The sequence below is a fragment of the Lagenorhynchus albirostris genome, chromosome 13 (assembly GCF_949774975.1).
Source record: "Lagenorhynchus albirostris chromosome 13, mLagAlb1.1, whole genome shotgun sequence".
In the NCBI taxonomy this organism is placed as follows: domain Eukaryota; kingdom Metazoa; phylum Chordata; class Mammalia; order Artiodactyla; family Delphinidae; genus Lagenorhynchus; species Lagenorhynchus albirostris.
Window position 1 is genome coordinate 76,435,216 of NC_083107.1, and position 13,764 is coordinate 76,448,979.

General features: G+C 39.2%; 1 protein-coding gene across 7 annotated transcripts in view; it reads left to right on the forward strand.

Moving 5' to 3' along the window:
- Positions 1-13,764, forward strand: part of SMC6 (structural maintenance of chromosomes 6) — a 69,754-nt gene that overhangs the window by 9,413 nt on the left and 46,577 nt on the right. For 4 of the 7 annotated variants that reach the window (XM_060168707.1, XM_060168709.1, XM_060168708.1 and 1 more), the window contains exons 3-6: positions 2,600-2,717; positions 4,738-4,843; positions 10,082-10,218; positions 10,867-10,928. In XM_060168707.1, the coding sequence (XP_060024690.1) occupies positions 2,600-2,717; positions 4,738-4,843; positions 10,082-10,218; positions 10,867-10,928 (423 nt within the window). Of the gene's footprint in view, positions 1-2,599; positions 2,718-4,737; positions 4,844-10,081; positions 10,219-10,866; positions 10,929-13,764 lie in introns of those variants that run through there. The other 3 variants (XM_060168712.1, XM_060168711.1, XM_060168714.1) reach the window with 3 other exon arrangements.

The following is a 13,764-nucleotide window of genomic DNA, read 5'->3' on the forward strand; positions in this document are numbered from 1 at the left end:
GAGAAGACACAAACTACTAATATCAGGAATGAAACAGAGGATATGACCACAGACTCTGCAAACATCAGAAGGATAATAAGGGAATACTGTTAACAACTCTACACACATAGATTCACAGCTTAGAAAGAGTGGACCAGTTCCTCGAAAAGCACAAACTACCACAATTCATTCAATATGAAATAGATCATAATCACTCTGTAACTATAAAGGAAATTTAATTCATCATTTAAAAACTCCCCAAAAAGATATCTTCAGTTCCAGTTGGTTTGATTGGAGAATTGTACCAAATGTTCAGGTTCAGGTTCAGGTTCGGGTTAGCATTCAGGAACAATTCTTAGACTTAACATCAAATGTACAAACCATTAAATGAAAAATTGATAAATTGGACCTCATCAAAATTAAAAACTTTTCTTCTGCAAAAGACCCTGTTATAAGGATGGAAAGTCAAGCCAGGAGAATATTTGCAAATCACATATCTAACAAAGTTCTAATATCTTGTTTGTATAAAGAACTCTCAAAATTCAGCAGTAAAAAGCAAATAATCCAATTTGAGAATGAGCAGAAGACATAAAGAGACATTTCACTGAAGAAGAGGATATACAGATGCAAATAAGCACATGGCATGATGTTCAGCATAATTTTTCATCAGGGAGATTCAAATTAAGACTACAATGAGATATCACTGCATACCCATCAGAATGGCTAAAATTTTTTGAAAAGTGACAACACCGGGCTTCCCTGGTGGCGCAGTGGTTGGGAGTCCGCCTGCCGATGCAGGGGACGCGGGTTCGTGCCCCGGTCCGGGAGGATCCCACATGCCGCTGAGCGGCTGGGCCTGTGAGCCATGGCCGCTGAGCCTGCGTGTCCGGAGCCTGTGCTCCGCAACAGGAGAGGCCACAACAGTGAGAGGCCCGCATACTGCAAAAAAAAAAAAAAAGAAAAGAAAAGTGACAACACCATATGCTGGTGAGGATGCAGAGACACTGGATCGTTCAGTGGTGGGAATGTAAAATGATACAGTCACTCTGGGAAATAGTTTGGCAGTTTCTCTAAGAAATTTCACATGCAACTATATCATATAAGCCAGCATCTGTCACAGAGAAAAGAAGATTTATCTTCACACAAAAATCTATACATGAATGTCCATAGCAGCTTTATTCGTAATAGTCCAAAACTGACAATCCAGATGTCACACAGTGAGTGAGTAGTTAGGCGTGCTGAGGTACATCTGTACCCTGAGATACTACTTAGCAAAAGAAAGCAGTGAAGTACTGATACAGGCAAAAATGGATAGTTATGCTGAGCAAAAAAAAAAGCCAATCTCAAAAGCTTACATTCTGTGTGATCCCACTAATATAACATCTTGAAATGGCAGTGTTTCAGAAATGGAGAACAGATAATTGGGCCAGGTGTTAAGGAGGGGGTGGATTGGGTGGGATGTGGATGGGGCTCTAAAAGGACAACGTGAAGGATACTTGTGATGGAAATCTTCTGTATCGTCACTGTATCAATACGAATATGCTAGTTGTGGTATTGTACTGTAGTTTTCGAGGTGTCACCTTGGGCAGGAACTGGGTAAAGGATTCACAGGATCTCTCTGTATTATTTCTTACAACTGCATCTGAGTCTTCAGTTAGATCAAAATAAAACGTATTTTTAAAAAGTCTTCAACCACGATTTTCAGTATTCTACTCATACAAGGATGTAAATGTTTTCTGCTTTTTAATAAGCTGGTGTCTAGTAGAAGAGAGCCAGGGATTTTTAAAATAAATGACTAAAAAGGCTGGAGACGTTAAGTGTTCTTTAAAAAAGTTTGGAAGGTTTGGTAAAATATGTTTGATTTATTTTCGTATTTTTAACTACGAAGTCTGACCACTCTGTGCCGAACTTTTGCTTGAAACATTGATAAACCTTCTCTAATTTAATTATGACATATATTCACAATATGAGAATTATAATTACATATCCTCCCCTCAGTGGGGGACATTTAGCAGTGTCTGAATATATTTTTGGTTGTCACAACTAGGGTGGGGGGAGAGTGCTACTGGCATCTGGTGGGTAGCAGCTAGGGATGCTGTTCAACATCTCACAATGCACAAGACAGCCTCTCTCCAACAAAAATGATCTGACTCAAATGTTGGTATTGTCCATATTAAGAAACCTTGATACACTTATTAGATCCTATAAGGACTTTAGAATGAGTGGTTAATCATATAAGGTCTCCATTTAATATCATTTACTCATTGACTAAAGTTAACATTTAAAATTATACTTTCTGGCCTTCCCTGGTGGCGTAGTGGTTGAGAGTCTGCCTGCCGTTGCAGGGGACACGGGTTCGTGCCCCAGTCCGGGAAGATCCCACATGCCGTGGAGCGGCTGGGCCCCTGAGCCATGGCCGCTGAGCCTGCACGTCCAGAGCCTGTGCTCTGCAACGGGAGAGGCCACAACAGTGAGAGGCCTGCATACCACAAAAAAATAACCACTATACTTTCTGTAACATTTTTCATTGGTAGCACTGCTAATCTTTCTCTTCTAGCAAATGATTGGTTGATTGTAGTGAGTGAATTCGATTGTTTTCTCTCGTTTTTTTAATTAATAGACAGCAGCAGAAGTTGGAATCATTGAGAGTATTCAGCTCAGAAACTTCATGTGTCATTCGATGCTTGGACCCTTTAAATTTGGTTCTAATGTCAACTTTGTTGTTGGCAATAATGGAAGTAAGTGCTTTTGCCCTCCTTCTTATTTGACTTTGAACAGTACTTTGAGATCAGAATGCACTCACTTTTTAAAATAGGTGACTACTAGCGCTGATAAATCTAAGGTGTAGACCTCTGATTTGTGGTCATGAACTTTTTCAGTATTGCCTGCCAGTCTGCACTTTAAGAAATGAGTTAACTTTAGGCTCATTATGCAACAGGGATAAACATTTCCTGCTTATTCTTCTGAATCTATGTACCTTGGAATTCATACCACAGAAGAGTAGGCAAGCTATCCTCATTGCAACTGAGGCAGGCCTGTGTCTTATATCTATTAAATGTTGTAAGAGCGTGAATAAAGTGCCTTGGGAATCCAAACTTGAAAGAAACTAATTCTTACGGTTGTGGCCAATGAAAGCTTTAAGAAGAGGTGGTATTTGTGGTGGTACTTGAATAAAAATGAAAAATTCTTTAGATCTTATTGGGGAAGAAGAAGCTGAGATGTTCCAGGCAAAGATTGCTCATCACCAAAGGTTGGGAGGGGTAGAAGCAGATGTATATGGAGAGAGGTGACAACCTCATAGGGTTTTATCATATCATACATGGTAGGGAGGGGCAGAAGCATACACTGGAGAATCAGTTGTAGGTCATGTTGAGGATATTGACTGCCATGATAAATATTTGGGGATTTCGTTCACAAGTCAGTGGGGAAGCAGTTAAAGTTTTAGAGTATAGAGGTGACACGGTGAAGATTTGTGAAACAAACTGGCCACATTGTAGAGAGTAGATTAGAAGGGGGAAGACATAGGAGTTAGACCAGTTAGGTAGCTTTTGTAGTAGACCCCCGCCAGATGAGGTGTTGGCTGTTGACTGAGCCAGTACAGAGGGAGAGGAGCTTGCCAGGGTCCACAGCTGGTGGCCGTGCTAGAACATGAAACTAGTACAGGTGGCTGCACAGCCTGTTTAGTTGTTCTTTGTTTTCCCTACTCTGTTCGGTCAAGAGGAAAGTATTTTCAGAAGGAGGGGATAGACAAAGGAACCAGAGCTACAGGGAGGTCAAACAGGACAAGAAGTAAAGACAGACTGGTGGGTTGGTTCTGCGGTTAGATCTTCACTCCTGAAACAGCGAAGTTATTAATGTAACTTCGCAAGTGGTGGAGGCAGTGAATTTGGAAATGAAGAAAAAGGAGAGAGGTAGGATAGGGACTTGAAAGGCATTCCAGGAACTGAATTGGGCTAACCAGTGTGTACTTTGGTTGATTTGGAGTATATTGTGGAAGATGATGAGCTGATAAGAGTTGATTAATTTGGTTGATTGTGGAGTTGAGAAAATGGTTACCATGATTGTTAAAGACTTTGGAATTTTAGCTTGTGATATTTTATGTCTGTTAGGGTAAAAAGAAGTATACTCTTCAAAGAGCTAGCAAGTGAATAATATTCAAATTAGGAATAATAATTGTCAAAATATTATGTAAAAACATTGTCTATATGACTGATAATTTTTTCATATTTAAGCTCATTCATTCAATAAATATGTGAGTGCCTATTATGGGCTAATATTGGAGATAAAGCAAATGAATAAAAAACAACAGTCCTGTCCCTCTGGAGCTTGCATTCAAGGTTAAAAATAGTTTCTGGCTTCTGAGAATTTATGGAAAAAGTCAGTTTTAATTAAATTAGGATGTAAGAAAAATTAGATGAGTTAAATGTATATGGGTAATTAGAAAGATAAATTCATTTAATAGGCTGATGGACCAAGGTGACACAATGAGAGTTTTGGGTTGGAAAGGTATCAACCATTTTTTCCATTGCCTTATTAGTGGCAAAGATTTGATTCCTGAAATGTACTGATTTTTTTCTAATAGCAACAACTAAATATTTCATGATATGTACAACTTTTTGTTTGTTTTTGGCACTGGAAGAAAATTATAATTGAAGTATAATGCTTTATTTCAGAAATTTTTTTACATCAAATTGTAGGAGTCAGACTTCTCTTTTCTCCCTCTAATGAATGTGATTTCTTCAACACCTGTTTCTTTAGGTGGGAAGAGTGCAGTACTCACAGCTCTTATAGTTGGTCTTGGTGGAAAAGCAGTTGCTACTAACCGAGGATCTTCTTTGAAAGGTTTTGTGAAAGATGGACAGAAGTAAGTGTTTGTTTTCTACGTGTATTTTTCAGTTCTTTAATAAGAAGCAGCTTCTTTAGAATCCCAATTCATGTAGACATGGTAGGAAATGAATTGGCTTCCCGGAACTGGAGCACCGATATCATATCTTTTCATTCCTTTCTCTTGCCCCCTGTTGCCAGCATCGCCCACTGTTGCCTGTTCACCTCTCCCGACAGAATGCTGTGTCAGTTAGTGCCATGTGCCTGCCCACTGATGCTCGTTTCTGTTACCTTTCTGGAAAAACGAGCAGTGATAAATCTGCGTACTTCTGTTTAAAGGAATATTTATAAATATTGGACTTTGCTGGCTCTTGACCCAAACCCAGCTTCAGCAAGTCCACGTCGCTATGATGTGGGCTAAGGCAGAGTTAGTGACCAGCCAAGGTGTCCCTAAACAGAATTGCTGCCTCCAGCTCTAAGAATTTCAAAAAAGTATTCCATCTGTCTCTTTATATCTTTTGCTCAGGGGTTCACCAGTGAGCTTGACTTGAGGACCACAGTCTCGAGTCTCTTTGGGGTCCATCTTGACCCTTGGTGAATGGTCATATGACAACCCTCGGTGGCTTTACATTTGTATTTCTTTCTGTTATAGTTTGCCATCACGTAACTATATATTAATTGCTCAGTTTGCGTCATCATAGACTCGTGACCTTTTGCCCATTAGGAAACTCTCTTCAGGCTGATCTCCTTGTTCTTTTTAATTCTGCCTCAGAAACCTCTGAGGGATTCTCGTGTCTCCTAACAACTGCACGTCCCAGGCTCCGTCATACCAGCTCCCAGAGTCAGGCCGCTCCCGCTGCCCATTCATTCCTCTTTCACACGCCCAGTGCCCAGAACTTCTGGAACTTTGATAATTAACAGTGATACCTTTTTTTTTTCCTTCTTGTAACAGACTTTCCTCCTGCTCAGTGTTGTATCTACTTAACTTCCCCCATTTTCCATTTTATTTCTAAAAAATAGAACGCAGACAGGATGTGAGTCAGGATTGCGGGTTTTTTATGTATCTCTCAGAAACCTTGGGAATCTTAACCCTAAGCCAGGGTTCCAAGTTGACACAGGAGAAGGGAAGAAAAGATACAGAAAAATTCATTTTCTGTGCTGTATGGCCTTGAAAAAGAACCGTTTAGTAACAATTCTCCAGCTTATTTTCTGACTCTCCTTATCTTACTTGGACGCCAGCCCAGCAAGGTCTTCTCTTCCACAGTCTCCAAACAAAATTATGGCTGAAGTCAAAAATTAGTTATTTTAACACTTTTAAGGCACTGGTCTCAACTCTGCTTCAGTTCATTATACTGAACTCTACATTTCTTAGTTGTCCAAATAGTTACCTGGTCTGCCTAGCTAGATAACACATTGATCTTTCAAATAGAAGCCTCAGGAAGAAATTTTTTTTTTCTGCACCATTAAGGGGTTTATGTCTCAATTAAAGATTTTAAATGTTTTTTCCATATGGGAAGTAGCTGGATGAAAGCAGAAACTTCTTTCTGAGATGTGTCCTTGGAATACCATTAAAAAAAGAAAGAAAAATAAAGGCTGGCTTACACAAATCACCAACTTTGAAGGACACAGCTGCCTGTAGATAGGAACATTAAAATATTTTAAACAGAGTTAATAACAGTTAAAAGCTTTAACCTGAGCTCAGCCTCCTTTTTACTGACCTCGTCTAAAAAAATAGCTAAAATGAGCTTTTCCAAACCCATTACTATTCCTTTTGTCCTCCCCTTCCTCATTTAAAACATTTGGTATCTATAAAATTTCTCTTCTTTTATAGTCTCTGATTCTGTCATCACTTTTTTACAGAATCAGCTAATCGAGCTTTTCGGTTCTATTCTGCACCTAAAATCTATGAGGCTCTCCCGTTCTTCCTGAGGAACGTCTTTCCGTCTGGCAGAGGTTTGAGGTGGTCCTCAGGACTCTGTCCCTCCCGCACATCTGAAACATTACACTCTCCATCTGTGATGCCTGGGCTCCGGGCTACCTTTGTAGAGGGTTTCAACTCCTCCATTAGAGACGCTTGCCGAATATGGTTAGGAGAAACCAGACGACTGTGCCTGGAGGCTCTTTACTTGGCGCTCCAGCCTCTGATTATCCACTGAGGCTTTGCAGTGAGTGGTACAGGGACAGTGATGGAATTCTCCAGTGACCAAGGTCTCAGACCCCTAGCTGTTCAGGTTCTTCAACAGGTTCCTTTACCGTTCCCTCCTCGGCCTTCCTAATCCTATCGTGGTGGCACTGGGCTCTTTGCCGCAGGCCTGTTTCTGACATCAGCTGTGGCATTGGGAGTGGGTTATGGGGGGACAAAAGCTCCTGCTGTACGTTCCTGACTTATTAGTCAAGGTTACAGAACTTACTGCAGATGAGCTGGCCACGCAGAGAAGGAACAGATGCCTCCTGTTTGTACATGACTTTCCCTGTTCCTTGTTCCTCGTGCCCATCAGTGCCTGATGCTACCAGTCATCTCTGTGCAGATAGGTTCTCCCGGAGCTAAGAAAGAAGCCATACCCTTACGGTGGCGCCTCTTGTGTGTGTTGTCGTTCTGAAGGAACTCTCGGTGACAGTCTCTCTTCTCGCTAAAGGGTCTCTTTATTTACAGACACTGGGCTCTGTGGCTGTTGGCCCCAATTCAGCAGCAGTCCCATTAGTAGGTGGGGAGACAGCAGTTAGCCTCAGCTCAGTTAGCCCTGTCTCCTTGTACAGGTTTTTTGAGCAGTTGTTGGGAGGGTTTTTTTCGTAAGCTTTAATGTTTTTGGATAACTTCCCTTTCTTATAGTTACTAGATTCATATGGCAGTAGGATACCAGTGCCTCCAAAGCTCTCACAATACTAGAGATCGCTTCCAAATGCAAGGAGTAGCTGGAAAGGAAATAACAAAGTAGATGTTTGCTAATCAAGGGAGATGTCACTTTCATTTTAAAATGTTTTCATGAGGTGCATTCACTTAATACTAGGTAATCATACTAGTTAATGCAATAAATATTGTCTGCTCCATGTTGTAGGCCAGCTGCCCTTCCCCTATCATATACTTTAGTTAATAGTTTTCAACCTTGGCTGTTCATTAGAATCAACCCAGAAAGCTTTCAAAAATCTCATTGATTACAACTTTTCAGGAGCATGTCTGTCTTAATTAGGTATTTCTGTTTAAAAACACCCCCCCACCCCAAACCACTCAGGGTAGCTTTAGAAGAAGAGATTTATCATAAAGATGCAGGGATATATATATCTTGGAAACTTCAGTGAGGCAGCGTAATTGGATCTCATGAGTGACCAGAACTGAGAGACTCAGAACCAAAGATCTTCGGTCTCTAGGTCTTTCTTTTCTGTGTCTCTGGCTTTCTTTTTGTCTTTTGTCTCCAGGCCTCTATCTCCCTTCCTTCCTTAGCCGGGGCAGAGCCGCAGCACCACCTCCCTGCCGCTCCTCAGTGGCTGCACTTCTGTGCTGTGCCCTCCTCCCTCCCTCTCCTGTGACAGGCATGCAGGTGTGTGAATGTGTTTCCCTCTCACTGCCTCTGGAGCGTGTGTGCTCTTTCTTATTCTTCAGGTCTTTGGTACTCTGTGTCTTCGTGGGCAGGCGTTTATGTCTTACTGTCTTGGTGTGTGGGGCTGCGCATGGAAGGAAGTGCTCTCGAGTTCTCTGTGTCTCTGATTCACAGCCAGTATCTGTGATTGTGTGTCTCTGCCAGTCTGTCCAGGTGGTTTCCCAAGAGCTTATGTGCTCTGGGTTTCTGCTTCTCTCTGTCATCTCTGCAGGCTTTATACTTGTTCATCAGAATATAATGCCCCAAATTGGTTTCTCTAGTCCCAGAGGCCTCAGAACTTTGTATCTCCAAGGAATCACCACCTTTCCACTTGATGTGTCTTGATTCGAGTTTGTTTTAAAAACTTGTGGTTTTGAAATAATTTTAGATTTACATAAGTATCGCAAAGATAGTACAGTTTCCCTACAGCCTTTACCCAGTTTCCCTGAATGTTGACATCTTAAACAACTGAGGCACTTTTATCAGAGCTCCGCGATTAACACCGGTACAATATTATTCACTAAAGTACAGACCTTACTTGGATTTTACTAGTTTTTCTTAATTTGAATTTTTAAAGAAGGGAATGTGGCGCAGTTAGCGTTCACTTTCTATATTTAGCCCAATCTGTGGAGGGAGGGATGGGGGCTGATAACGGCTGCTAAGCCATCTTTCTATGAGGGCACTTGCACAGAAGTACGGGGGCGCAAGAGCTGAGCACGCTCAGGGTGTCTACCAAGTGTAAGTTAACAGTGAAATTCATCTTGAGTATTTTTACCTACATTTCCTGCAAATAGGAACAATTTTGGGGTATGTTTACTCCAAATTGATGAAAACAAGTTTATTCTGTTAAATATATCATTTAATTACCAATTAAAGCAATTTTGCATTAAAGGACTTTAGCATTTTTGGCAGATATTTATATTAACCAGAGAAAGTATTATCTGCTTTTATGTTTAAGGAAATTATAAGTATGTATTTATTAATGCCCTTCATTAATTTTAAAAAAATTTTTCTACAAAGTCTTATTTGAACAGAAGTTAGAGTAGAAAAATAAAGATGAATTCTTCCCCCCCCATAATATGTTAAAATATACATGGCTGTAAATGCTTCAGACGTCTTTAAAACTTTAAAAATGTTTATTTTGTAATACCAATAAAACTTTTAAGAAGCTTTGAGATTTAGTTTACATCTCTTGATATCAAATACTTAAGCATTTTTTTTTATTGCCAAGTAATAGAAGAATTCAAGTTGTTTCCCTTGATTCTGATTTTCTTAGAAAATATATAACTTCACTTTAATTCTTACTGCATCTTTCTTAGAGGCCTGCTGTCAGGATGATGATGCTTTATTATATAATTTAGCATAGGCAGGCAGTGTAATATTGATTATACATAGCGGTTGGGAAAATGTGTAACTTATCCACATGATGTGAAACAACCAAAACTTAAATGGATTTTGTGCAAATGTATTTCTGTTATGGATAAAATAGTCAATTATTTTTTATAAAGTTTCTCTTCTTCTCAACTTTGCTCCTTGGTATCTTTAACATTATTCTGTAGTAGCCTGTCAGCCATCAACTGCTGGTATAAAGCTGCTTTTCAAATGAATTAGCCAAATTTCTTGGAGGTTTTTAAAATTATGGTAACCTAGTGTTATAATTGCCCTGTACCTTCATGTGACTTAGCTTAACCTTATTGCTTTAGCTCAGCAGATATCTCAATAACATTAAGGAACAGAGGGGATGATGCCTATAGAGCCAGTGTGTACGGTGACTCTATAATTGTGCAACAGCACATCAGCATGGATGGAAGTCGATCTTATAAACTGAAAAGTGAAACAGGTTTGCTATGAATTTCTCTTTATTTCATATAAAGTATTAGTAAACATCCAGTTTAAAAGAGTTAAGTGATTGTGCTGGTATCATTGAGAGGACACTTCTCATCTCTTGAAACTGCTTTCTTGCAAGAGGATTGGTTGGTTTCATGTATGTATACACACACGTATATATCCGTACATAGTTGTTTTACCACAGGGCATTCTACAGCAAAAGCATGATTAGCAGAATTTGGGTCTGTTTGAAGCAGGCTGTGATAAGTCATTTTGATCTCACTTGTAGACTTCTTTTCACCCCCATAGTTTCTGTCACATGTGGAAGGAGAAAGTTAGCCAAAAGTAGAAAAAGACATAACGGAAGAGGAGGTGGGTGTGGAGAGTTACTAAAGAGACAGATGAGAAGGAAAAGGAAATGTTTAGCTATAGGAAGAAGAGAAGTACCTGCCACTGCATTTGTGTGCTTCTACCTCCTGCGTACTTGTGTCATAACAAGTGTGTCACCCCAGTTCATTCAGATGTGTGTATGTGCAGTGGTACCTTTCTTGATGACATCAGGAAAACTAGTTAACATTTATGTTTATAAATAATTGCTCATTTTTAAAAACGTATTATTGCCCTAGAAACAGTCTGGTCATTTTGTGTTTCTCATAACTAGGCGCCTTGGTTTCCACTAGGAAAGAAGAACTGATTGGAATTCTTGATCATTTTAACATACAGGTAATTGCTAAATTTGTGTTTCAGATTAATAAATACAACTGGTTACTTTTTTATGCGGTTTCATTTGTGGTGTGGAAAGAATTTAAATGGCCTCATATAAGTAAATTGACCACAGGACAAATATATTTAACTATGGTTAGTGAAGTTCCTTAAGGCTTCCTAATTGAACAGGAACTTTCAATATATAATATAACATCTTTAATTTGACAGAACACACAAGAATATCTTGTCTATACTAGTATGTGCCAAAAGTTATGTTAATCAAATTTATGTTATAAAGTTTCTTTGCTTTCTGCTGTCCAAGTCAGAATAGCATCATAGTTTCCTAAACTCAGTTGCTAAATTTTTGTAGAAAGGAAGTTTATTCTAGCCATATAAAGAAAGCACTTCTTTATGTATTTTGGAGTTATTTCATCATACCTATAGGAGACAAGACTTGATTCCATTCTGCTAAGATACTTTGACTGAATAATTGGAAATGGGGCTCATATAGTCCTATAACATTAGCACTGGAGTTGTCTTTGGAGGTCATCTAATCTGGACCCTTTATTTTGTAGGTGAGAAACTGGGAGCCAGCAAAAGTAAACTTGCACTTACAGTTGTCTAGGCGTGGGTACTGGTTGAGCCTGCCTTGGGATCCAGACATCCCTGTTCCATTCTAGTGCTCTACCCATTGTATCACCCTGCCTTATTCCAGGATTAAGAACACCAAGAGTAGTCACCAAGGAAAAAGAATAATTATGAGTATGGGTCTCTTTCCCAGTTTGGTTTAGAACAGGTTGTCCAGAAAAACTTTCTGTAATGGTACAAATATTCTGTCTTATGGTGTCCGATGGGGTGGCCACTAGCCACTTGAGCACCTGCAATGTGTGACTGAGAAATCGAATGTTTTATTGTATTTTACGTAAGTGTCAAGCGCTGCATGTGGCTAGTAGCTTGCATATTGGGCAGCACAGGTTCAGAAAAATAATTAGTAAAATCTGGAGAAAAGCAGATACAGCAAATAAATTTGAGACTAGAACACAGGTCAATTTGTTAAGCAAAATCAGGAAAACCAAAAGTTACAGTGTATGGATTCACAGGTGTTGGGAAAATCTCGAAGGGCATCCAGTGTAGTATCACACTGCATGCTTACCCTGTGCGCAGTCTCCACCAGATGTTCCTTCAGCGGGTACTTGAGTGGGTAGTAGTGGGGAAATGACGTCTGCCTGAGGCTGCTGATTCCGTCTGTAGGTGGCTGTGTTTATTAGAAAGTTGTTGTTAATGGGAAAAGTTGAATAAAGTCAGTTTCTCTAAGCTCCCACTTCCTTGGGGAATATAAAATATGTTTCTTTTCTTTTGAAATATTTGAAGATTGTTATCATAACTCCATTAGTCCTCTTCTTGTACAATTCAGTTAACTAAAGGTTCAAGTTCATTGATCAAAATATGAAAGGTCTAGAGCTACACTTACTGAGTAACCACTAACCACGTATGATGGGTATTGAGCCCTCAGAATGTGGGTAGTCCAGATGGAGGTGTGCTCTAGTATGAAGTGCACCCTGGAGGTTGAAGACTTAATGCAAAGGAGTAACTCAGTTTTCATACTAATTACATGTTAAAGTGATAATATTTTAGATATATTAGATTAAAAATATAATACTAAAATTAATTTCACCTGTCTCTTTCTATCTTTTTAATGTAGCTACTAGAAAACTTAATTATATGTGTGGTTTGCATTACATTTCCATTGGACAGTGCTGGCCTAGAATTACCAGGAGGAAGGAGAGTGTTTAATGTCTTTAAGTACCTGATTATATTTGTCCCCTGTGCCTCTTCTTACTTTTTCTCTGAAGTTTACTTGTGTGTGCTTGCCTTTTGCTTACTCCAGGGTCTTGATGGGTAAAGATGCCAGATTTTTAAGTAATCTCTGGAGTAGTATAGAAACGAGGAGCCCCATTTCAGAGGCTGTAGAAAAAAGAATATGAACTTTGGTGAAGCTGTTAATCCACAGCTGGTGATAAAATGTCTGTCATTAAAGCTAGTGCATTAGGTCTTAGTTTTAAGAAGTCAGATACTGTGTGCAATTAAGATACCACACAGACCTTGTTAAAAAAAATACGTGGCAATCAGCTTCTGGTCTGAGAAAAAGGTGATATGTAGAGGTGTCTTTATAACTGCATAAATGTTTTTTATCATCTTAGAAGATAAGACCCAAAATCCTGCTTAACAGAAAGGTTTTCACCAGTGGTATACTAAATAAAGTACAATCAGTATTGTACAGATGGTAAATGAAGGAGTTAAGCACTTTTTCCTTTATAGTGGTCCTTCCTGTTCTATACGTTATAAACAAGATTATTTTCTAACATATAAATTAGTTTGTTATTAACACCAAAGATATAAATGAGAAATGAACTTGAATCTTTTTGAAACAAGTTGAATTAAAAAAAATTTTTTTTTCAACTCCACTTTGAACTGTTATTATATTGTTATTTTAACTGTAATTTGTTAGCCAGAGGTAGTTTAATTCAAGTAATGGCTTATTTAAAATGACTTCTCCTTCAAAAGATAGAAATGATCCCAGTGTTTCCATTTGTTTTACGGTATCCTCATGAAGAAATGACAGGATATAGGAACTCTGAAGAACTGCTGTACAAAAAATAAACAATACTCGTCATTATAGTTCTGATTAGAAGTGACTGAGTTGGACTTCTTGTGTTTAGTTGGAGGAAATAACTAACTTGCCTGCGGCTACATAGGAGGTTCAGACAGAGCCAACTAAGAACCCAAGTCAGCTGACTCTCATGCTAGAGCTCTTCCAGCTCTGTGGTCTGATGATTAACCAGTAGCATAGGAG